This window comes from Psammomys obesus, unplaced genomic scaffold (genome assembly GCF_907164565.1).
Source record: "Psammomys obesus unplaced genomic scaffold, mPsaObe1.curated_primary_1811, whole genome shotgun sequence".
In the NCBI taxonomy this organism is placed as follows: Eukaryota; Metazoa; Chordata; class Mammalia; order Rodentia; family Muridae; genus Psammomys; species Psammomys obesus.
In genome coordinates, this window is record NW_026596396.1 from 238,861 (window position 1) to 264,075 (window position 25,215).

Genomic DNA, 25,215 nt, shown 5'->3' on the forward strand with positions numbered 1-25,215 from the left:
AATAATTTTATTAGGGTTAAATTTATAGGGTTTTGCTATCAGGAAGCATGGGCTTAAGTTTCTCCTTAAAGTAGCTACATGCTGCTCTAGATCTTGGCTTCTCTATCTGTGAATGAAGGCCCCAAAACAAGCTAATTTCCAAGGTACAATAGTCTTAGTACTCTCTGGCCTGCTTCATTGCCTACAGAGACCTACTTTTCAATCCACCCTCTTTCATTTCTCATATTCAAGAATACATCACGCCGGATGGTGGTAGCACACACCTTTGATCCAAGCACTTGTGAGGCAGAGGCAGGTGGATCTCTGAGTTCAAAGCCAGCCTGGTCTACAGAGTAAGTTCCAGGATAGCCAAGGCTACAGAGAAACCCTGTCTCGAGAAAAAAAAAAAAAAAAAGAATACATTTCTAGACCTCTACCCACACCAGTCCCTTCACTATTGAAAGAGTCTTCTTAACCCCTCAGTTGAACCCAGCCCTTGAAGTCAATCCAGAGTCAGTAGATTCTCAGTCCACATCTCTCAGGTTTTATTGACTGATGAAAACTTCATCTTTTTCAACTGACAGCTTCAGAGGGACAGAGCTAGAGACAGGGAACCTGAGATAATGAGAGATTTCAGTCTGAGCACACAGATCCAGAAGGTGAGCCATGAAGGAGGAGAAGACAATGTGGAAAGTAGTCACAAGGGAGAAGGAGGCAATCAAGAAGTCTCTTCTATTCTCCCAGGGTTCAGGAACAACCCAGGTCTCTGCCCATAACATTTCTGGACTCCTGCCCAAAAATATGAAATCATCTATGATGTCAACACCCAGCCCAGCTCTTGCAGGATGCTAGTCTCTTATCTCAGCAGGTCCAGACTCCAGACCAACCCACAAACCCAGAAAAGAGAGTAGTTACATGTGGCCCATCTGATCAAAGCAGATGTATATGCTGTAGCAAATTGGTCTGAAGCTTTGTGTACTGTTTTGGCAGCCGCTGCAATTGCTAGAATTTGCTGGCGGCCCAGCAGAGGACAGGTGGCAGGAACTCACTTCTAGCAGCCAGGAAAGGGGGTGGTGGTGTTTGGGCTATCTCTGTGTTAGAAGAAGCAGTCTGACCTCTCAGCCAAAGCTGGATGGTAACAGGTTACTAAGAGGCCACAGGCCATTAAGTCAGCTCATGATTGCATTCCAAGCTTCCAAATCTGGGGATTGCTGTGCCTGTTGAATGACAAAGGCCTTGCCCACTAGAGGCTAAATGAAAGTTAAGGGTTCTCTTGAACCCCCAAACTTGCACAACCAAAGAGAAGAGAGTTGCTCTCAAATGTTAGGCTACAAAAAGCTTTAACCTGTCTCTGAGGGCTCAAGGGGAGAAGCATGCAAGAGGCCAGCTAGGAGAGAGAAGCCAGTCCCAGAATGCTGGAGCAAGGAGGCAAGGGGCCTATGGAGTCTCAGCGTTTCAACTCCCACCAGGAAAACTGTCTGGACTGAGGGAAATTTTCCATTCCCTAGCTACTTCCTCACCAGATAGGCCATTCCATGAAACTCCATTGCATAGTTCCTGGCAGGAGGCATAAGGGGTCCCCAAGTCTTCCCCTCTCTGCCTCCCCAAAATATGGCTTTGGAAAGGAGTTTCCAAGAATAAAGAAGGCCCTCTGAATGGGCAGGCCCATTCCTCACAGGGAAGAGATCTTGACAGTCTCAGGGAGAAGGCAGGTGGTACCCAAGCTGGAGTTCCTGAGGGTAGTGTTGGTTCTACCACCACTTCCACCACTATCACCAGGAGAGGAAGGTTGACTCTCATCTGGTGTATTGGCAGGAGGGGTAGGGATACTGATGATGGCAGCCACGAAGTCCCGGCTGTCACAGTTCAGGTCAAGGCTGTCATGGGGCTTGGCATTGAGGCTTGAGCGGCTGTGAACCGGGAAGGGAAAGAAGGAATACGCTTAAAAAGTCATCTTGGTAATTGCCATACCAGTCTTCACATTAATTAAATACCTACTAGTCCCTTGCAGTATTCTATTAGCTCTCCCTGTATCCTCAGTTTTGGTAAAGGAGGCACATTTCAGAGTCAGCTTGTCTTAGGCTCAAATCATAATCACATTTTTACCACAGTAAAAACCCTCTTTTATTTGTATCATGGAAACAAAAGTATTCCTTACCTTATTAAGTTGTGATAGCAACCCAATGAAATAATAAATGATACAAAGTACCTGAACATAGCACACATACACATAAACACACACACACATACACTGAAATAATTTTGTGTGATGCTGGGGATTGAATCCAGAGACTTGTCATGTTTATTTGTGTACCACGTGCATTCCTGGGGCACAAGGATACCAGAACAGTGCATATAATCACCTAAAACTAAAGTTATGAGTGGTTGTGGGTGTTGGGAATTGAACCCAGATGCTTGGTGAGAGCAATAAGTACTCGTTTGATTTTGTTTTGTTGTTTTGGAGACAGGGTTTCTCTGTGTCAACCCAGCTGGCCTGGAACTCACTCTGTAGACCAGGTTGGCCTCAAACTCACAGAGATCTACCTGCCTCTGCCTCCTGAGTGCTGGCATTAAAGGTATGCACCACCACTGCCCTTACAATAAGTACTCTTAAGCACAGAGCCATCTCCCTAGTCCCTCTATTGTTAGCCTTAACAATGCCAAAATTACCGTAAGAGTCTATACTAGAAACAGGTACTGGTGGCACACACCAGTAATTCTGGCACTCACAAGGCTAGGCAGGCAGATGCCGAATCTGAGGCCAGCCTAGTGAGAACCTATATCAAAACCAAACTGAACAGACAAAAAGTTAAAAAGTCTACATTAGCCAGGCAGTAGTGGCATACCCCTTTAATCCCAGTACTCCGGAGGCATAGGCAAGACTGGTCTACAGAGTAAGTTTCAGGACAGCCAGAGCTACACAGAGAAATCCCACTTAAAAAAAAAAAAAAGACGACAGTAGGAAGAAAACTGAGAAAACTGAGGCCTCATTCCTTTCTGATTGTCTACCTTCTTTGTCCCTGACTTACTCCTCTGCCCAGAGCAGTTTACTTGCCAGACCTCCAACGTACAGACAGCTCATGGCATTTGCATGGGCTAAACACTGCCTGAAAAGCTCTTCCTGAAGTTATATGTACAGCTTACTTCCTTGCCTCCTTCAGACCTGAACTCAGACACCATCTCAGAAAAGCTTTTCATTTCTTTAAAAAGGCTTTTTTTGAGATTATTTTATTTTATGTGCTTTGTCTGCATGTATGTATGCACCACATGCATGCCTGGTACCTATGGAGGTCAGAAGAGGGTATCAGGTTCCATGGAACTGAAGGTTGAGGACCACCATATATGGGTTCTGGGAACCAAATTCAGAATCTCTTCAAGAGTAACAAGTGCTCTTAGCCACTGAGCCATTTCTCTAGCCCCAGAAAAGCTTTTCTTGACCACACTACTAAAACTGCCTCTGATTGCACATAGCTCAGTTATACAATATTTAATTAACATTTGTTAGACCCTAGGCTCCATTCCCAGTCATAAAAAAGATAATGTTTTTATTTACTATTTTAAAAAATTTATTTATACAACATTCTGCCTGCACACCAGATGTTAATATAGATGGCTGTAAGCCACCATGTAGTTGCTGGGAATTGAACTCAGGATGTTTGGAAGAACAGCAAGTGTCTTAACCTCTGAGCCATTATCTAGCCCCTTTATTTACTTTTTGAGACATGGCCTCACTATACTGCTCTGGTTGGCCTGAGACTCATTATGTAGACCAGGCTGGCCTTGAACTCACAGAGATTGGGTTGTCTCTGCCTCCTGAGTGCTGGGACTAAAGGCCTGCACCACCATGCCCAGTCTGAAAAGAACATCCATCCATCCATCCAACCAACCAACCAACCAACCAACCAACCAAAAAACCCAATTGTGTGATCCTACATGTAGTCTGTGTACTTGTCTCTTCTTCAGTTTATCTTTTCCTATTAGAATGGAAGTTTCAGGACACAAGGATCCATGCCCCTAACCCCAAGCCCCTGCGTGTGTGTGTGTGTGTGTGTGTGTGTGTGTGTGTGTGTGTGTGTGTGTTTGTGGTGTGGAACGTAATGCTTCCTGCATACTAACCAAATGTTTCATCATTGAGTGACATCCTCAGCTCAAGTGATTCCTTCTGCCTTAGCTTCCTGAATGGCTAGGGCTATAGGACTATGCCACTAATGATACTCAGTAACTATCTGAAAGAATGAATGAAGAGCAGAGTACAGTAATGTATGCACTCTAGCACTTGATGACCAAGGCAGAACTATCAGGAGTTTGAGCCCAACTTGGTCTATAAACAAAGCAAGACCCTATTTTAAAACTTTGAAAAATGAAGAGTTTCCAAGACAAACTCAAGGCCCTTCCTTGTGCAGAGGAATTTGGGATTGGGCTTGACTTGCTAGGCCTACAGTCCTGAAATCTCAAACCCATGGTGCAAATTCTGCACTTTCCAACCGGGGTCAAACAGGCGAGCTAGGGCCTTACCTCTGAGGGGCAGGGCTCCTCGGAAGCCCTGCTAGAGTGTCGAGCTCCTGCATGCTGCCGCGGCTGACAGAGGCAGTAGAGTTGGCGAGGCGGATGGCTCGACGCTTGGCCCTTCTAGGGCAGCAGGATAGAAGGCTGCTAGACCCCATTGGCTGGGAAGATACTGAGGTACTACGGGTGGTGCGACCACCCAGTGAGACAGCTCCAAGAGCCTCACTGAAGGTTAGCTCATCTGTGAACTCATGACACTGTAGGCAGGAGGGAAGCAGGATCACAGGATACCCCAAGCCATAGAAACGAGTATAACTTCCAGGCCTTTGCTTGAGCAAACTCACTCTCCCTCCCCTTTCCTTGCCCATTCTAGAAGCCTCTTTGTTTTGTTTGGTTTTCTTTTCTTTTCTTTTGACACAAAGTGAGGACTATGTAGCCTTAGCTGGCCTGAAATTCACTATGTAAACCAGGCTGGAACTCATAGAGATATAGAGGTCACCTGTATCTGCCACAAGACTCAGCCTTTTAAAAAAAAAGTTTCATATAGCTGAGCATGGTGGCCCATGTATATAGTCCCTGCACTCAAGGAGGCAGAGGCAGGCAGATCTCTGTGGCCAAGGCTACACAGAAAAACTCTGTCTCGAAAAACCAAAAACCAAAACCCAAACCAAACCAAAAAAGGATCATGTGATTTCTCAGTGAGGGGAAAAAACTTGGTGTCAGGAAGACCTCCTCCCTCCTGCCAAGGCAGCATCTTGTTTGGCCTCACCGTAGTCTTCTCTAGACAGTGCAGCAGATGGTGGTGCTGCTGCTCAAAAGCAGAATGGCTCCTAAGACACAGCGCCTGTCCCTCCCCACTGCCACTGTCCTGGAACAGATGGAGCAGAAAACAGGCAATGAGCGCTTTCCCCTCCTTCCTCTCCCCTCACCCTCAACCCCAGTGAAGGCCCCTCCCCACCTCAAGGCCCCCATTTTGCTTATACTGCAGGAAGGCATTGGTGGTACCGCTCTTTGCCAATCGGATTCTTGCCAGGCGCACCTTCTACACAGAGGAGATAAAACATTAGATAGTTGAACCCAGGTGCAGACAGGCTTAGGGTGGAAGTAATGCCAGGGCTCTTAAGAGAAATGAGGTTACCTGCTGTGCCCGGCGCTTGTCAGCACGCTGGTTCTGGTGGTAGATGCGGCTAAAGTTGGACACAATGACTGGCACAGGCAAAGCAATGACCAAGACACCACTAAGTGAGCAGATGGACCCAAAAATTTTACCAGCAATGGTGCTAGGCACCATGTCTCCATACCTGGGAAAGACAGAAAGCAGGTCAAGGTTAGAAGAGGGGTTTAATACTCCCACTCCATTCACCCACTCCTTATGAGCTCTGCAAACATGACCAAGCACATGGAACTTCTGAGCTTCAGTTTCTTTTCCTTCCTTTCTTCCTTCTTCCTTCCTTCAACTATTTCATGTGTGTGAGTGTTTGCACACATGTAAGTATGGTGCTTGAATAGGTCAAAAGAGGGTGTCAAATCCACAGTAACTGAAGTTAAGGGTGGTTGTAATCCACCATGTGGGTACTAGGAGGGAAATCTGGGTCCTCTGTGAGAGCAGCAAATGCCCATGGAGGCCAGAAAAGGGTGTCATCTCCCCTGGAACTGGAGTGACAGACAGTTGTGACATACCACGTGGGAATGCTGGAAACTGAACCCAGGTTCTCCAAAGCAGCAAAATGCTCTTAACCACTGAGCTAGTTCTCTAGTCCCAACTCCAGTTCCTTACACTTAAGCTTATACTTAAGTTTGGAGAATGGGGGCTAGAGAAATGGCTCAGTGTTTAGGAATTCCAGAGGCCCAAGTTTAGCACCCATATCAATCAGCTTACTACTATTAGAAACTCCAGCTCCAGAGGATCCAACACCCTCTTCCGGAAAGACTCCATGGACACCTGCACTCACATGCACATACCCATACACTATACACACAATACACTAGGGACCACACATATAATTTTAAAAGTATAAAAAAATAAATCTTCAAACTGTGGACAATGGCCAGGCATGGTGGCATCTGCCTTTAAGACCAGCAATTGGGAGGCAGAGATATGTGGCTCTCTGAGTTTGAAGCTAGTGTGATCTACAGAGAAAGTTCTGGGACAGTTATGGCTACACAGAGAAACCCTGTCTTAACAAAACAAAAGACAAAATGTGGAACATGACCTCTCTGGCCCCCAGCTTAGGGCTCAAGTGAGAGATGGGGCAGCCCTCAGTTTCTATATCTGCTGCCCGCATCTAAGCTACACATTGGGCACCACTATCAGCTGGACATCTAATACCAAGCAGAAAGGAAAACAAGGAATAAATACAGGCTCCTGGGGGAGTCCCAGCACTACAGGTCACACAAGAGGCTCTGTATTGCAGGAGTATTCTATTGATTTTGCTGGCTTCTCTATATTCTCGAGGAAGGACCCTTTTTGATTCCCCCCAGAAAAAGCCTTGAAAGTGTCCTCCTATAAAACATAAGGAGCCTCAAAACTACCCTGCCTTTTCCAAGCCACCCCTCTCCCACGGAGATGAAAAAGAACCAACTACTGGCTAGTTTCTCAAAGGAGGAAAACAAAGTTCAGTAACCATAGTTGATTTGCCCAGGAACGTAAAGCACACTATTTTTTTTTTTTCCTAACCACAAGACCATTTGGAACTCCTTTGAGAAATTCAGCCTCTGCAATCTTCAGCTTCTAGGCTTTTGCTTAGTTTGTACCCTAAAATGGCGGTTTCTTATCCCTGTGAGTTGTAGTGCTGTTTCTAGTGTTTTACTTTGGTGAGACAGGGTCTCATGCATCCCAGGCAAACCTCAAATTTACTATTACTATGTATCTGAGGATGACCTTGAACTTCTGATCCTCTTGCTTCCACCTCCCAGGTACAGGAATTATATGCACCTACAACCCTATTCCACTGTGTGGAGCTGAAGATCCAACTCAAAATTCCATGGATGCTAGGCAAGCACTCCATCAGTTGAGTTTTGTCTCCAGGCCTTTTCATTTGTTCTAAGCATTCAGGACTCTGCTCCACAGCTTCTGTAACTTGTCCATTGCTAGCTACGTAATAAGTCACTTCAGACTATGTCTCACTTCTGAGGCATGAGCACCTACTTTCACAGTTGTTCTGACCGTATATGGCAAAAGGCATTGAGATATCTACTGCCAACTCACTGCTAGCACTCAATAAGTTATTGATTTGATCCAAGCATGAACTTCTGACCAGAATTAATCTCTACTTCTTAGAAACTTTTATACTTCTATTAAGGCACTGAACAAATTCAGCCATTCATTCTATGGATACTGAATAGCATCCATAGAATAGTATACCTAATCCATAGAATAGTCTACCTAATTCTAGTGATGGAAATTTAGACAAGAATCACAGCAGGACATCTATAAAACACTGTAAGGGGAGGGAGAGATGGCTCAGTCAGTAAAATACCTACTGTGGATGCAAGCATGAGTACCTGAGTTTGAATCTCCCGAATCTATGTAAAAAGCTGAACCAGTGGCATGTGCCTATAATCCCAACCCTGGAGGGCAGAGATAGGTGTAAACTGTGAAGCTCACTGATCAGCTCATGTAAATGATGGATGTGCTTCTGGCTCAGTGAGAGTGTGGTGGAGCACACCTTTAATCTGAGAATTTGGCAGGGGCATGTGGATCTCTGTGAGTTCAAGACTGGCATGGTCTACATAGCAAGTTCTAGGACAGTCAGAGGTACACAGTGAGGGCTTGTGTAAAAAATGCATATGACAGGGACCAACAAAATATCCCAGCAGCAAAGAGCTTGTCATGCAAGATTGATGACCTGAATTAAATCCTTGGAATCCAGGTAAAGGTGAAAGGAGAGAACCAACTCTTCAAAGTTGTCCTCTAACCTCCATATGCATGCTGTTACAGGCACAAATTGACACTCATACACCATACACATATACAATAATAATTTAAAAATATATACAAAGCACACACACATCATGAAGAGACAAAGAGGAACCTGCAGCTTGTGTCACAAGCCTATACTCTCAGCATTTGGAAGACAAAGGCAAAAAAAAAAAAGGTTTACTATAAATCTAAGGACAGATTGGTGAACAAATTGAGATTCTTCCCCAAAAGAAAACACTATGAGAGCTGGGGCAGAGCCTGTGGACACTGTGGTGAGACTTTGGGTTCAATCCTCAATAATGTTCCTTCTCAAATAAGAAAAGAGCATCAAGAACTTGGTGATTCCATTTGCTGCATCTCTCTCAACTGTTTCCTCTCAGGCATAACCAGGTGGGTGCCATAGGTCTAGAGTTTCAGCACTGAGAGAGCTGAGGCAGGAGGATGGTGATTTAAAGGCCAGCTTGGCCTTCTTAGTAAGACTATATCTCTGGGATGGAGAGATGGCTCAGAGGTTAAGAACACTGGCTGTTCTTTCAAAGGTCCTGAATTCAATTCCTAGCAACCACAAGGTGGCTTATAACCATCTAAAATGATATCTGGTGCCCTCTTCTGGTGGGTAGGCACACATTCAGGCAGAATACTGTATAAACAATAAATAAGTAAAATCTAAAAAAAAAAAAAAAAAAAAAAAAAAAACTGTCTCAAAAAAAAAAAAAATCAAAGAATCACAAAGTACCAGAGGCAGTGCCCACACAGCAGGCAATTCTAGAAGTTTGAGAGATATGACATGAATCCTCAAAATGTAAAAAAATAGTGATAGGAAGCCAATACCCATGTATCCTGTGTCAAGAACATTCAGAGATCTCACACAGTATCACTGAATCCTCTTAAAGTGATCATTTCCCACCTACAAAGAGGGAAACTGATAAACTCATGCCTATAATTCAAGTAATTAGGAGGCTAAGGTAGGAGGATTGCTTTTGATTCTAAGACCACCTTGGACTATAAAGTGAATCCAGGCAAGCGGGAATACCTAGTGTATCATTGTCTCAAAGAAAAGAGAATAACCCTGAGAAAGTGTGAAGAGAAAGAGCACAACAAAGACAATTCTTGAAATCTGACCCAGAAAAATTAAGGTATGCTAGAGATGAGAGGGAATAAAAAATTTAAGTGTAGCCAAGTGTTTGTATGCTTGTAATCCCAGCACTTGGGGAGGCGGAGGCAGATGGATCTCTGTGAGTTCGAAGCTAACCTGGTCTACAAAGTGAATCCAAGGACAGCCAAGGCCAAGACTATATACAGAGAAACCCTGTCTCAAAAAAAAAAAAAAAAAAAGGAAGGAAGGAAGAAAAGAAAAGAAAGAAACAAAGAAACAAATCTCTACATATTTTTAAAGGTAGGGTTATGCTATGTAGCCTCACTGGGCTGGAACTCCCATGCTGGGCTATGTAGTCCAGGCTGGCCTCAAGGTGACAAAGCTCTGCCAGCCTCTGCCTCCTAAATGATGGCAATAAAGACATGTTATCACTGGAAGGCAGAGGCAGGTGGATTGTTGTGAGTTCAAGGTCAGCCTGGTCTACAAAGCCAGTGCAGGACAGCCAAAGCTACTCAGAGAAACCCTACCTAGAAAACAAAAAGCCATCACACCTGGATTCTCTAATTTTTTTAGACAAAATCTTGCTGTATAGCTCTAGCTGGTCTGGAATTCACTATGTAGATCAGGTTAGCCTTGAACTCACAGTGATCCACCTGCCTCTGCTTCTAGGATGGCGGGATTAAAAGTGTGCCACACCAACCAAGCTCAACTTTATTTTTTATATTGAATTATTTTACTTTATACCTGTGTTTTGCCTGTGTGTACATTTGTGTACCACTTGTATTCAGTACCCAAGGAGGCCAGAAGAGGGCGCTGAATCCTCCAAAACTGAAATTTCAGATAGTTGTTAGTTGCCATGTGGGTGCTATGAACCAAACCTGGGTCTTCTGCAAAAGCAGCAAGCGCTCTTAACCAGTGAGCCATTTGTATAGGCCCCTAATTTTTATTTTAAGAGATTTAATTTAGATTTTATTCTAAGAGGCATAGGGGCACATATCTTTAATCTCACTGGAGGTAGAGACAGGCAGATTTCTATGAGTTCAAGGCCAACCTGGTCTACTTAATAAGTCTCAAGAACAGCCAAGGTTACACAGAGAAATTCTGTCTCAAAAAACCAAAAATATTCTTATTTTCAATTATATATATTGTGTATCTACATGCAGGTATGTGCAAAAGTGTGCAAATGCCCAGGAGGCCTAAGGCATCAGATCCTCTGGAACTAGAATTACAAGCAGTTCTGAGCTATCCAACCTGGGTGCTGGGAACCAAACTTGGATCCTCTGCAGCAGTATTATACTCTTAACTAGTGAGCCATTTCTCCAGTCCCAGCTCTCTGAATTTGTACAGATTAACAAACTGGAGCTCAAAGGGAGGTAAAGGGGCCAAGCATGCTGATATATATCTGTGATCCCAGCACTGGGGATCAGTAGAGGCAGAAAGATAATATGTTTGAACCTAGCCTGGGCTATCCACAGCACAACAAACTTGTCTCAAAAGGGGGGACGGTGTCAGGCAGAGGAAGAGCATGTACTTTGCATGTGTGAAGCCTCCACATGAGATTCTGAGTTTCATATCCAACACCATAGAGACATAGAGATCGTGTTCTAACCTTCTTAATGGTTTAGAAAGGCTCCCGGTTCAAAGTCTATACTTACCCAAGTGTGGTCATGGTGACAATGGTATACCAGAAGGCAGCAGGGATACTTGTAAAGTTAGTCTTGCTTGTTCCCTTCTCAGCATAGAACATGACAGTGGCAAAGATGATGATAGCCATGGTGAGGGAGAAGAGGAGAAAGCCCAGCTCCGAGGCACAGCTCTTGAGGGTGTAGCCCAGAATCCGCAAACCCTGCGAGTGCCTGGAGAACTTGAAGATTCGGAAGACCCGGAACACACGTAGAGTGACAAAGGCACCAGAGACATCATCATTCTTGGGCACAAAAAGCCCGATGTAATAGGGCAAGATGGCCACCACATCGATGAGGCTCATCACGCTACGCAGGAAGCGGCAGCGGCTGGGAGCAGCAAAGAGCCGCAGAAGGTATTCCCCCGTGAATATGAGGACACAGGCTGTGTCCATACAGAAAAAGGCCACCGGGAAGCGTTCACCACAGGGCTGCTCTGACGTAGGCCGCAACGCAGGGCTACGGCATGGGATGGTCTCCACTACATTAGCAATGACTGACACAGCTATGAAAAAACCAGTCACGTAGTAGAAAACGAGTGCTGCAGTGCTCGTGTGTGGGTTTTCAAAGGCCCTCCAGAGTCGCTGTCGTAGGGAGCTGCCTGATGGAAGGGCTGGACCTTCCCCAGCCTGCTCTGCCTCTTCATCTTCTGCCAGGCGCTCTGCATTCTCCTTCTTGCGGTCCCTGTACTCTTCAAGACAGCAGTCACCCACAAGTTCTGGGACTAAGCCATAGAAGGCCAGTTCCTCGTCAAAGGCCTGGATGCACTCCTGCCTGGGACAGTGCAGCCGGCCTGTGCGATAGAAGTTCAGCACGTGTCGAAACATGTCTGGGTCACGATCAAAGAAGTATTCGCCTGATTCAGCATCATAGAAGAATTCCTTCTCTGAGCTGCCGAGCAATGTGTCTGGGTAGCGGTCCAGTGTGTTTTTCCAGGTCTCAAAGCGCCGACCACTCACATTCACCACCAGAACCTCATCCCCTCGGGATGCCTTCACCTCCGGTGCAGGGGGTAGGGGCTGCTGGGCTAAGGGCAGCCAGCCCACTGCTGCGGCCCTTGCAAATGGTAGCCATGTGGCCACACCTGCCGCCATCCTGCAGCTCCCCAGGCCCACGGAGAGTTAGGAGTGTGGTGATTAGGAGAATGTGGCTATCTCCAGGATGGTGGAGGCTTGGAGAGACCTTGGGCTACCCAGACAAGAAAACCAGTGTGTGTGTGTGTGTGTGTGTGTGTGTGTGTGTGTGTGTGTGTGTGTGTTATGAGTGTATGTTTAGAGAGACTAAGAGGAACCAGGAGAAGGAACTAGAGACAACAGACAGGACCTTGGTGGGAATTTTTCTAAGGGACTGAGAAGGGGTTGAAGTGCTATAGGAACCAAGAAGGATCCTCTGGTCTAGAAAGACTGAGATGATTCTAGAGGAGTCAACACATTCTTGTGGGATGTCTGAGGGTGTTCAGAGGGACCAAGAAATAGGTTGGGAGTTGTTCACGCTCAAGAGTTTCCAGTAAAGGAGAGCCTGTAATCCCTCAGTTGGGTTGGAGAGGAGACAAATAAGAGCATTCAGAGGGAGGGAGATGGGACCAGGGCTGTTTAAAAGAGGCCGAAGGGCTGTCCACACCCAGAGGTCTTACAGGAAAATATCCCCAGGTTGGATCCCCCCTGTAGATCAGGAAAGGGGACTGGAGCATCTCAATGGTAGGTAGCTAAAGAGCCAGGAGGTTGTAAAGATGCTAAAAAGTACCTCAGGAGTGGCTAGTGCTGCCAAGAATAGCCTGGAGAATGTTGTCTATAATCTACAAGAGAAGGTAGAAGAGGTGAAGGCCCACTAGTGAGGACTGAGAAGGGGGATAGCTAAAGTAGTAATATGGGACTGGCTTACTTTTTAAGCGGCTGGGAGATATTTGGCAAAGAGGTTACCTGGATGGGCTTAGGAAGCCTGGTCCATATCTGAAGAGCTCTGTGTGAGAAAGAGGGAGGTCTGGGGAATCCCAGAGGGCCGGTACTCAACTGTGCTAAAGTTGGCTATAGCCCCCTAAGCACTCAAGGGAAACTCAAACTCTTAGACTGTGCTAAGAGAAAGGGGATTCCCTCAAAATAGGTTGGAGAGGGGGCGGGGTACTGGAAGAAAGTTGGGTGTGTCTTCTGGGAGAGGGGCTGCAGAATCCTTGCAGGAAGCTGGAAGCGGAGAGCAGGAGAAGGCTTGGTCCCACCGTTGGGGGCAGGTCTGAGGAAAACACACCCCGAGGAGCTGGCGGCATGTGCCCAGCAACAGCAGTAGCAGCAGTGGAAGCAGCAGCAGCAGCAGCAGTAGCAGGAGGAGGAGGAGGAGGAGGAGGAGGAAGAGAGCAGCCACAGCCAGGCCTAGGAGGGAAAGGTGGTACAAGCGGGAGCAGGGTGGGAGACAGGGGGAGGAGGCGGGGTCCTCGGAAGCAGGCTCTAGAAGGACAAGGTCCAGTGGGACCCATGGGGACTGTTCAAGGATGGACTATGGCATGGGGACCGGACCAGGGAAAGATAAGGACGGAGATATTGATGGTCTCCTCCCATTCTGCACAGGGCTGTCCTCACCTGTGTCCTCGCTGCAGCAGCAGCAGCAACAGCGTTGAGGCTGGGGGTACCACACACCGGAGCTCTTGGCCCCTTCTGCAGAGCTGCCCGAGTTCCTCCTCCTCCACTGCTCTCTCCCCGCCCCTCTGGAGCTTGTCGGGAGATGAAGTGAGAGGCAGGGAGGGGCCACGTGGTTCGCAGAGCCCCCTCCCCTAGGACAGCTTGAGAGGGACCCTAGGGAAACTCCGCCTCCTTACAAAGCTGGTTGGGCCTCAGTCGCGTCATCTGGAAAATGGGGGTGGCAGGGAACTTTGCCAGTTCTCCCCACCTCCTACTTCCTGGACTCCCCCTTCTTTCTGCCCAGCTCTTACCCCCACTGCCCCCAGGGGCCCTCACCCCCACCCGTCTGAATCAGCAGCACTTAGCAGAACCAATCGATGGGGAGGCGTCTGTTAATGGCCCCAGAGCGGAGTGCCACAGGGAATGATGCAGTGCTGTGTCCCCTCCCTGCCCCCAGGCTGTGGCAAGGCGGGGAGATGTCGGGGAGGGAGGGACCGGTGGGGACGCTTCTTTAGATGACCAAGCCTCCCAAGTCTACTCTGGAAGGAGGGCATAGGTCAGAGACCAACTTCTAAAACAGACTTCCTTGTGGGGCTCCAGTATACATCTTCCACTTTGGGGATGCAAAACGAGGGGCAAGGGGAATGGAGATGGGGACAATCCAGATACCATCCCCTACCAGCAGGCCCCTTACCAAAAAGAGCAGGCTTCTCATCTGTCTGTATCCAATGCCCGTAAATCACATTTATCCATAGTGGGGTCTGCTTCTGAGTACTGACTGCCTCTGGGATAAGTCTCTGAGTTCTAATCCCAGTTTTGCCAGACTTACTGTGTCCTTGATCAGGTGACTTGTTTCCCCAGTTGTCAGATAGGCTTATCCCAATTTGATAGTGTCCTTTAGTGCATTAACTGAAGTAATATAAATGTGGTTGGCACAGGTAAGGCCTGGCAGAATGCCTAGTCTTAAGTAAGTAAACGTGTGTGATGATAGTGCAGTAAGATAGAACTGCCTAGCCTTTTGAGTCATTTATGCATACGTGCTATTCACTTGCTTGCTTTCCGCCGTAATCCATTCTTTCGTGCACCCATCCTTCTAACTACATAACCAAGGCTTCTACCAATCCCTCTAAATACCCACCTGTCCAGTTAGTCACCCGCCCACTCATCTTCTTACCCTTTGCCACCCTATCCCTATGAATCAACCCTCCATCTATCAACCACTCCATAGCTTCAACTATCATGTATGCATCTGACTTTACCCTCCCCTTTGTTCACTTATATAGCCATAATTCCACTCTAGCCATTTTCAGTTTACTTCCAACCTATCCATAAATCCATACATCTACCCATATAGTTAATTCAGGCACTTATCCATTTGTCCACCCCTCTAAATACCCATCTGTCCATTTATATCTCCATTTCTCCATACTCTAGCCACTTACTGATTCATCTGCTCATTTATTCATCCAGCTACACATCCATCTACCTATGCATTTATTTCCCAGCTGTACAACCACTTATTCCTCAGCCCATCTAAACCACTTACCCACCCTTCCATCTGCTCATTCATCTACACCCTCAATTTTATACACATCCACCCACCCACATATCTGTAGACATTTCTGTTCTACTCTCTTTGAGAGAGTAGATTCTGTCAGGAAACGGGTGAGGTGAGAGTAGAAAAGCAACAGCCAGAGGTCACCTTCCCAATTCCAGTGCAGTGTCCACCACCCCCCCTTCCAGCACATCCCTCTTGATAGAAAAGAATGAGACCAGACAGTCAGTGGATGGGCCCGTCTGGCCAGATGGTATTTTGGCTGCATAGCCTTTACACACACACACTCACACACATACACACATTGCTAGAACATTGAGCATGGACTGCACCCCCACCCAACATCCCCAGGCCCAAATGCAGAGTAGCCAGGCTTCCAGACATAAATTAAAAAATAAAATAAGATGAAAAAAAGAGTTGGTCTCTGGGAGGGAGAGAGAGCTCATGCAGAGTTGAAGGCAGGTGACCCTGGGAGCCAGAGCCAAGATGAAAAAACTCCCTGCCCTTCCCTCAGGATCCCTTCTCCCCAACGGCCTTTGCCATATTATCAGGGTCATCAACACCAGCCATGGACAGGCCTCTAGCCCCTTTAATGTCTATCTCCCAAACTATGACATTTGGTGACAGCCTCCATATCTTCCCACCACAGCCCAAGAGGAGACAGTGGCATTCTGGAAGGGGATGGGAACAGGTGTAGCCTGTAGGTCTTTAGTTGGCTTCTCCAGGTTCTAGGTCTGGGTCAGGGGACCCCACACATTCCTTGCTGAGCCGGACAATTTCCTGGGATAGAACTTCCATATCCTAAGAAACAAATGAGCCATCAGGAGCAAGAGAAGGGGGAGAAAAGGGCAGCTCTTTTACCAAATATGAGGTGTTATATGTAGTTAGATGGCCTGATGGGTTCATCAGTGCCCAGCGGTATCAGGCCTTAGGTGGATGCTTCTCCAAGGCAAGACCTGGGAATGACTCCCTTAGCAATTAAGGAATATTTGGGTTGGGGTGGAGGAATTAATGTGTGGGTGGACCTATGGCAGGGATCTATGGCAGACAAAAAGGCTCACAAATGAACTTTGTAGAGGATAAGACGGTAGGTAGGTAGGCAAGTGACAAGTAGATGGATAAAAGGGTGACTGATGAGTGGATGAAAGAATGAGGTATCAGGAAATGGATGGAAGACTTGGAGCTGGCGGTCTGACAGATAGGCAGATAGCTAGGAAGATGGGTAAATGGTGAGTGAATGCATATATGAATGGATGAGTGGGTGGAAGGACAGATGGAAGAAGAGTGATAGGCTAAACTGGTAGAGTTGACTGGAGGGTAAAAGAGGGGAACACAAAAGGGTGGTAGATGACTGGAAGGTGGTTGCTGGGAGAACAAAGGCCAGTTGGAAAGACACAGCCAGGGACTGTGTGGGTAGGGAGGCAAGTGGTTGGAGGGACGGATGGGCAGCCTGAGAGTCCACACTCGCCTTGTGCAAGTGCATATTCTTGGTGAGTTGCTCCTCCAACATGTTCTGCAGCTTCTTGTTCATTTCCCGAAGGTTCTCATCGCCGGGCTTCACTAGATCTCTCAGGACACTGCCCAGCCCACTTCGGTCTGTGTGGCCTGCTGCCACAGACACATCTGCAAGGGTCCAGGCTGAGCACCACACCCTCGGCAGAGCCGGGGCAGGTGGGGAGGGGAGTGGGCAGAGACAAAAGAGAAAGGAGGAAAACAAAGAGCAGGCAAGAAGGGAGGGAGAAAGGAAATGTTACATTGGGGCGGAGGCTTTGCCATGTGAAACCCAGCTGTTATTAGTTATGTGACCCTGAAAAATAGGGAAAATTCATAACTAGTGGTTCTGCAAATATGTATGTGAATGCATATGACATACAGGGCACAAAGTAAACCCTCAGAGCATGTCTTACTAATTAAGAAAAACCAGGTGGAAGATTTGAAAGCAAGGAATAAAACAGAGGAGAAAGAAGATGGGATGGGAGAGAGTCAGATGGGAAAGGAAGTCATCACCATGAAGTTCAGAGAAGACAACAGGGATGAAAGTACTGTCACTGAAGATGCATGGCTGGGTAGAGTCATGCATACATGTAATCCTAGTCCCTGGAAGGTAAGGGCAGGATTGCTGAGAGTTTGAGGCCAGCCTGTGCTATGAAGCAAGTAGCAGGCCAGACAAGGCTACATAGAAAAATCCAGTTTCATAGAACAAGCCAACAAATAAAAATGGAAATAGAACAATAGAGCTACTAAGAAAAAATGAAGTAGAAGAACAGAAAAAAATGCATAGAGAAATAGAAGGCAGGGAAAAAAGAATAACACAGAAAAAAAGAGACAGAAAAGTCCAAGGAAAACTACTAGAGAATGGAGGAGGTAGAAATGATGAGTACAAAGAGGAGGCCAGGTAAAAATGCAAAGCTTCCCTGCTCTCCCCTCCATGGGTCATGGTCTTGTCAATAGCTTCGCTGAGTTTCAAGAAGCATAAAACGATGGAATAGGAGGGGGCATGTGAAGGTTGCACTGTAGGTGAGGACTGGAGTCGGGCACTGACCAATCCGGCTATCCATGACGTAGGTCTCAATGATGGCGCTTTTCCGGCAGAGGTCCTCTGCCATAGAGGCGCTGCTCACCTCCAAATGTTTCACCTGCAAGATGGTCCCATCTCAGACCCCTCAACTTACCATTTTTTTCTCATGAGGAAGGACCCAGGCAGACACCCTTCCCACCCACAACCCCATCTGAGGGTACTTCACATGGGGACTAGCAAACAGATACACAGCACCTTTTCCTCCAGCATCCATTTTTCCTGCTGTGTCTCAGCCAGCCTCTGAAACAGCTCAGCCACTTCCTCGTCTGACAGCTCTGCTGGCCGAGGGGGCTGGGCCTGGGGACTGCTGGATAAAGACTACAACAAAGAGAGAGAAAATCTAGCCATTCTCAGCAGAACACATCCACTCTGAGTTAGGAGCTGGAGGCAAGTGGACGAGTATAGGCTCTGAGGCTGGAGCTACCAGCCACATTTGGCACTCTGAGATACTTCATATTGTCTTTGGTGTGAACAGAGACAAACAATGTTACCACCACAACAGAAAAGTTACTGAGAGGATTAAGGGAAATCCAGTAGCAAATGACATCTAATTCCCAGATGACAGGAAATGGTGTACTCTGAAAGTGAATTCTAGCTTTTACAAAGAAAAGATACTTTAAAAGCTCACTAGAAATATTAGACAAAATATTAGATGAGATGAGGAAGGGAGAGCAATCAACTGAATAAAACCAGGTTACTTGTCATCTCAATTGTTTCTTTTAAATGTACACATTTATTTTTACTGCTTTTATCTATCTACTTTTGTGTATCAGTGTGAATGTATGCCACATGTGTGCCAGTGACCAAGGAAGTCAGAAGCAAGGGTGGGATCCACGGAACTTGGGTTACAAGTAGTTCTGAACTGCCTGATGTGGGTGCTGGGAATTGAACTTGGGTCCTTTAAAAGAACAATCAGTGCTCTTAACTGCTGAGCCACCTATCTAGGCTCCTAGTTTTGTTTTGTTTAAGATTTATTTATTTATTATGTGTACAGTGTTCTGCCTGCATGTACACCTGCATGCCAGAAGAGGACACCATATCTCAGCATAGATGGCTGTGAGCCACAATGTGGTTGTTGGGAATTGAACTCAAGACCTCTGGGAGAGCAACCTGTGCTCTTAACCTCTGAGCCATCTCTCCAGCCCCCAGGTTTTTTTTTTTTTTTTAATTGAAAAAAAAATGGTTTAAGCCAGGTGGTGTTGGCGCACACCTTTAATCCTAGCACTCAGGAGGCAGAGGCAGATGGATCTCTGTAAATTCGAGGCCAGCCTGGTCTAGAGTTTGAGTTCCAGGACAGCCAAGGCTAAATAGGGAAACCCCGTTTGAGGCCAGCCTGGTCCACAGAGTGAGTCCAGGATAGCAAAAACTATACCGAGAAAACCTGTCTCAAAAAACAAATCAAGGGGTATGGAGAGATGGCTCAGAGGTTAAGCATACTGGCTGTTCTTCCAAAGGTCCTGAGTTCAATTCCCAGCAACCACATGGTGGCTCACAACCATCTATGGTGAGATCTGGTGCCCTCTTCTGGTGTGCAAGTGTACATACAGACAGAACATTGTATACATAATTAAATCTTTTTTAAAAAAGAAAACAAAATTAAAAAAATACAAATAAAAAGTGGTTGGCAAGGAACATGGTGTGACAGATGGCAATAATAATAATGATAAATATAAGTTGTTGAAAAGAACTAGCCACAGTGGCTCATGCTTAATCTCGGCATTTTAGAGACTGATTCAAAATGCTTATGAATTCAAGACCAGCCTGTGCTACATATCAAGAATCCAATATTAAAAAGGGGGGAGGACATAATAAATAGGGGCTGGAGAGATGGCTCAGGAGTTAAGAGCACTGGCTTATTCTTCCAGAGGACTGGGGCTCAATTTCCAGCAGCTACATGACAGCTCACAACTAGGTGTTGTAACTTCAGTTACAGGGCAATCTTCCACCCTCTTCTGGCCACTCAAGGTACTGCGTGCATGTGGTGTAAAACACACCCATTCTCATAAAACAAGAAGATAAAAATCAAAAATTATTTAAGACAAAGCATGGTGGCACATGTCTTTAATCCCAGCACTTTGGAGGCAAACCATGCAGATCCCGGAAGGTTAAGGCCAGCCTGGTCTACATAGTGAGTTCTGGGACAGTCAGGGCTATGTAAGAGATCCTGTCTCAAAAAATTTATTAAGAAAAGCAGTGAATGCCCAGACATGGTGGCACACACCTTTAATCCCATCACTCAAGAGGCATACAAGGCATAGTTCTTCCATGAGATTAAGGCCTATATGGTCTACGTAGGATGTTACAGGTCAACCAGGGCTATATAGCAAGATAGTGTCTACAGAAAATAATAGAGTTGGAAAAACATACCTCCTACACGAGTAGTGCACTTCCTACAATGCTTGTACTTTATAGCACTAGGAATGGTGGGATTAACCTACGGATGATGAAATAGAGGGGCAGAGAGAATGACAGGCTTGTCTCCCATGTATTAGTATTAATTTGAGTTTGGGGCGTTGACAAAATGCTTTTGTCAGGGGCTGAGGTTGCAGCTTAGTAGAACAGCAAATGTTGACATATGTTTGCATGTACGTGTAAGTATAAGTTACCATGTTAAATCCTCAGTCTGAGAGACACAGGGCCAGACAAAGAGACACATACATACAGAGAGAGGAAAAAAAAGAAAAACTCTAACACATAAAGAGGCAGAGAAGAAATGTTTGTCCAAAGGTCAGTGTAGACAATTTCAAGTGAGTAGAAAATAGGGAAACTCCAGACTTATTTATTAGTAGGTGAAACTTGCCCCTTACCCTAGCTGGCATGGCTGAACTCTCTTTCTCCTTCAAAATCTCCCGGTAGCTGAAGGAAGAGACGCTACTGCTGTCCCCTGTCTGGGTCCTGCTTGGTGAATTCATCTCAGAGAGAACCAGCTCCTCAAGGCCTGAGTGTGAAGGAAAAAGAAACCTGAGTTTGGATCCCTTGGAATCTTAGGACAGCAATCAGCAGGAAGAGGCAGAAACATATTTTCCAGAGAGAAAAAGAGAAAAAAAAAAAAAAAAAGACAAAACTCAGGCAAGAAAACTCCAAGGACTGTACCAGACAGAAACAAGGACCTGTCACTGTTGGTAAACATATCCAGTGAAAGAAAGGGAAGTGAGTATGCACAAGATTCCAGTGGCATAAGTATTCAAAGTGAGATGAAGAAGAAAGGCAGAAGAGTGAGAGTATGTGGCAGCACACACACATGCAGGGAAAAGCCCAGAGCCAGGAAGCTAGCATGTGATGGGGACCAGCAGAAACCACAGAGAAAGACAAAATGAAGATGGAGACAGACTTGTAGTCATTTTCCTAGACCTCAGGCCCATCTAATGGATAAAAAACATGGACAATATAGAAGCCTAGGACAGGTGGTGGTAGTGCACACCTTTAATCCCAATACTCAGGAGGCAGAGGCAGGCGATATCTGAGTTCAAGGACAACCTGGTTTATGGAGTGAGCTCCAGGACAGTCAGAGATACTCAGTGAAACCCTGTCTTGAAAAAATAAAGCAAACAGCTGGGTGGCACACACCTGTAATCCCAGCACTCAGGAAGGCAGACACAGGTGGATCTTTGTGATTCAAGGCCAGCCTGGTCTACAAAGTGAGTCCATGACAGCCAGGGCTACACAGAGAAACCCTATCTAGTAAAACAAAAATTAAAAACAAAAAAACCCAAGCAAAGAAACAAAATTCTAATCTATCCTCCACTTCTTAAATTAATCTAAAACAAAACACTTCTATTAAAATGAAAGGTTACTCCAGGAGGCTGAATGGGATATTGGTTTGGTGAGAAATATGTGTTTTGCCATGTCACTTGAACACTTGCTGAGCATGGTGGTGCATGCCTACAGGTAGACTATTTGAGCTCAGGAGTTCAGGGCCAGCCTGGGCAACACAGAAAAACCCTGTCCCCCAAACAAAGACAGAAAACACTGATACTGAGTTGGTGACACTGCCCTTACAGCCACTCCCATACTCCAAAGGGATCTCTGGAAGGGTGCAATGCCTGAGTGGGGTTCTGCCAGAAATTCCGATGACAGTCAGTTTTCTCTAAGTCTGTCTGTGATTTAAGAGAAGCACTAGAGCCATTACTGAGTTATTTGAATCTATTTACAGCTACTCCCAACCAAGAAAAGGTAGAAACACTTCCCTGTTTGTGTGGGCGTGTTTTCTGCTTTCACTGGAAGAAGTACCTTGGGTTGTGTTGGCTGTATATTGAAAACAGTGCAAGCCAAATGTAGTGGCTTATGTCTGTAACCAAACTCCTGGGAAGGTAAGGCACAGCACCATGAGTTTGAAATCAGCACGGGCTACAAAGTGATGCTTTTTTTAAAAAATAGAAAAACAAAACGAGAAGAATGACAGTGATGACAATAATGAAGAGTACAGTGTGAGTGTAGTGCTGTTCCTATGGAAATCTGTCTCCCTTGATGCATTGTGAGTTCCTGGAGGGGAATGACTTGGGGCTTGGAGTAGGGCTTGTATCACAGATCCTAGACAGGAGGATTTCTAGAATACAATAATGGAAACAGTAGAGAAAGCAGAGAAATAAAGGCAGATACAGAGCAAAGAACACAGGCAGAGAAAGAAACGGAGAAGGCAGGGAGAAGCTAGACAGACAGACAGACAGACACACACACACAGCAGACAGTGCAGAGAGAAAAAAGACATAAAATTCAGGCAAGACAAAGGGCTGGAGCAGGGTTCAGGGAGGTCTGGGAGGCAGCCCTAAGGTGCAGCTTCCAACTGTCCTGCCCTTTTACCTGAGCGGCTCTTGCTATTGGTGAGGATGTCCTGCAGCCGCTCCTGAAGTTTGTCAGCCCGTTTCCTTTCCAGGTGCAGCTGCCGCTTAAGGTCTTTGAGCTAAAGGTGAGGGAAGGGATTGAGTACTGTAGCCCAGGGTGCCCATACAAGAGGGGAGAGGAGATCACAGGCCCCACTAGCTTACCACAGCACTGCCTTTCTTTTCCAGAATCCGCTGCCCGTCCACTGTGTCCTTTACCTCCTGTGGTTAGAGAAGGCACAGCTGCCTGCAGAACATTCCCCCCACCCCCACCCCATCCCATTCTGCAAGCTTAGGACATGGCTTTGCCTGGGACCACAGAGATACCACAGACCTGCTTCAGGCTGCTGATGGTCTTCAAATAGCCATCTCGCTCCTCCCGGGCCTGCAGGAGCTGATCCCGCACACTCTGAAGCTCTTCCTCCTTGCCCTGCAGAGCAAACAACAACTCGGGCCACTGCATGAGAAGTCCCTGTTCTCCTGCAGGAGTAGCCGGTACCCAGAGACAAGAATATCACTGTTCGAGAAGCACCTTCAGTTCAGCAGCGTGCTCCTCCTGGCACTGCTTGAGGGTTTCCTCTTGCTCCTGCTGCTGCTGCAGCAAGGATTCCTATAAGAGTCCCAGGAGATAATGTGTCCAGTTACGGGCATGTCAATTTCAGCAGAGTTTTCAGGGGTATGACGAAAACACCTTTTTACTCTCAGTATAACCTGAACTAGCCTTGAACCCCAATCCTGCCTCAGCCTTAAGTGCTGGGATTTACAGATAACTCACTGCCATTCCAGGCAGAGAATATCTTGTAGGAAATAGCACACGTGCCTTTAGGCAGAAATTTGAAGTCAAAGCCTATATCATTTACATAGTAGATCAAGTGATTTGCATTTATACTTTATTTAATAAAACAACACTGCATACCAAGTGGTTGCACATATATTAAGTCATTTTCTATAATCTTCCTAAACTACCTTGGACAGTAAGGCATTATTTTCATCATTAATTTTTGTTGTTATTTTTTGAGACAGGGTTCCTCTGTTTCTCTGTGTAACAGCCCTGGTTGTCCTACAACTCACTATGTAGACCAGAGTGAGCTAGTCTCGAACCATGGGCTCGAACTAAGAGAGATCAGCCTGCTTCTATCTCCTGAGTGCATGGTGGCATGTGCCACCATGTCTGGGTCATCATTAATATTTCTGCTGCTGGGAATTGAAGCTGAGTCCTCATTCATGTTAACTATGTGGTCTACCAAATGAGCTATACTCTATGTCCCTCCTATCCCCTTTGTGCCAGAGATGAAATACATTGCATAAGATCATACCTCTAGGAAGTGCCCCCGTCAGCATTCAAAGTTAAGGAACCACCTGGCTCCACTGTGTGCTTTTCTCTGCTACAGGACGTTGCCTCTTGTTATTGTCATGGATTACCAAAAAGTGCATTACAACTTTTTCGCAGAGGAACAATCCAGGAGGAAGAAAAGCCTCTTCAAATCTACACAGAGGCAAAGCATGGGTGCCCCTAACCAGCTTTGTACCTTTACTAGGCACCACCAACTTACCTCGGTCTCCTTCAAGCGCCGTTCAAACCAGCCCTTAGCTCCATCCATGGAGTGTACCTTAGCCTGAAGTTCTTCCACTGTGTGCTGAAGATTTTCCAATTCCCGTGTTCGGGCCTGGAGGCAGAACACAGTCAGGAACTGGCCAGCAGAGGACTGGGCACACCTTGCATGTCACCTGCAACGCCATGGTTCTCAGCTAGTAGATGCAAAGGGGTATTGTTACCCCACCCACCTTCTCCTCCCGAATCTGTCCCCGGAGCTCCTCCTCCTGCCGTTTCTTGTCCTCATGCAGCTCTCTAAGCTCACGCTCATAACGGGCTCGCACGCCCAGCATCTCCTTTTCGTGTCGTAATCGGACAGCTCCCAGTTCTTCCTTGTGCTGGGACTTCTCCTGCAATGTCTCCATTGCTAGCTCATCCAGCATGACCTTCCTTTTCTCAGCACTCTGGGACCAAAGGAGTAGGCCAAGAGAGTGACAATTAACTTCATCTCCCAACACCACAAAATGACCACTATTCTGTTCCATGTCTACTAGCCAGACTCCACCAATTCTCCGGCCCTTCAAACTGGCTGAGTCATTCATCAATCCTTGAGGAAATGATCATTTTCTTTCTCTTTTCATTCCCAAGATTTGGCCATGATATGGCCATAATAGTTCCTACCCACATGGACTGTGCTATCTTTTTACCTCTTCCCATGGTGCCCCACCTTCTGAGCTTCCTGGAGATCATGGGTCAACTGTTCCTTCTCCTGCCCTATTTCTTGAAGTTGTTCCAGCAGCCGGTTATTGGCCCTTAGTGACTCCTAATTCAAGAAAAAAGGGGAAGTTTGAGAAAAATCCCTAGTAGGTACCAATAACCTAGAGCACTTCTTTCTTTCTTTCTTTCTTTCTTTCTTTCTTTCTTTCTTTCTTTC

General features: G+C 46.3%; 2 protein-coding genes across 8 annotated transcripts in view; both read right to left on the reverse strand.

Moving 5' to 3' along the window:
- Nucleotides 1–507: 507 nt before the first annotated feature.
- On the reverse strand, nucleotides 508–14,078 carry Kcnd1 (potassium voltage-gated channel subfamily D member 1). 5 transcript variants are annotated; one of them, XM_055597528.1, is made up of 9 exons: nucleotides 13,756–14,078; nucleotides 13,105–13,144; nucleotides 12,929–12,980; nucleotides 11,159–12,373; nucleotides 5,624–5,786; nucleotides 5,444–5,527; nucleotides 5,255–5,353; nucleotides 4,495–4,742; nucleotides 508–1,889 (listed from the first exon to the last, which is right to left on the reverse strand). In XM_055597528.1, the coding sequence occupies exons 4-9, from the start codon at nucleotides 12,277–12,279 to the stop codon at nucleotides 1,652–1,654; spliced, it is 1,953 nt and encodes a 650-aa protein (XP_055453503.1). In that variant the 5' UTR covers nucleotides 12,280–12,373; nucleotides 12,929–12,980; nucleotides 13,105–13,144; nucleotides 13,756–14,078; the 3' UTR covers nucleotides 508–1,651. The 5 variants fall into 5 exon arrangements, with proteins under 5 accessions (XP_055453503.1, XP_055453507.1, XP_055453504.1 ...); XM_055597532.1 differs by lacking the exon at nucleotides 13,105–13,144; XM_055597529.1 differs by lacking the exon at nucleotides 12,929–12,980.
- A 1,495-nt stretch (nucleotides 14,079–15,573) lies between these two features.
- Gripap1 (GRIP1 associated protein 1) overlaps nucleotides 15,574–25,215 on the reverse strand; it is a 25,602-nt gene continuing 15,960 nt past the window's right edge. For all 3 annotated transcript variants that reach the window (XM_055597526.1, XM_055597527.1, XM_055597525.1), the window contains 12 exons: nucleotides 25,009–25,104; nucleotides 24,533–24,745; nucleotides 24,301–24,414; nucleotides 23,280–23,357; nucleotides 23,082–23,177; nucleotides 22,913–22,969; nucleotides 22,728–22,827; nucleotides 20,735–20,865; nucleotides 18,123–18,245; nucleotides 17,892–17,985; nucleotides 16,818–16,972; nucleotides 15,574–16,150 (listed from right to left, as the gene is read on the reverse strand). In XM_055597526.1, coding sequence (XP_055453501.1) covers nucleotides 16,058–16,150; nucleotides 16,818–16,972; nucleotides 17,892–17,985; nucleotides 18,123–18,245; nucleotides 20,735–20,865; nucleotides 22,728–22,827; nucleotides 22,913–22,969; nucleotides 23,082–23,177; nucleotides 23,280–23,357; nucleotides 24,301–24,414; nucleotides 24,533–24,745; nucleotides 25,009–25,104 — 1,350 coding nt within the window. In that variant the 3' untranslated portion in view covers nucleotides 15,574–16,057. The remainder of the gene's footprint in view (nucleotides 16,151–16,817; nucleotides 16,973–17,891; nucleotides 17,986–18,122; nucleotides 18,246–20,734; nucleotides 20,866–22,727; nucleotides 22,828–22,912; nucleotides 22,970–23,081; nucleotides 23,178–23,279; nucleotides 23,358–24,300; nucleotides 24,415–24,532; nucleotides 24,746–25,008; nucleotides 25,105–25,215) is intronic.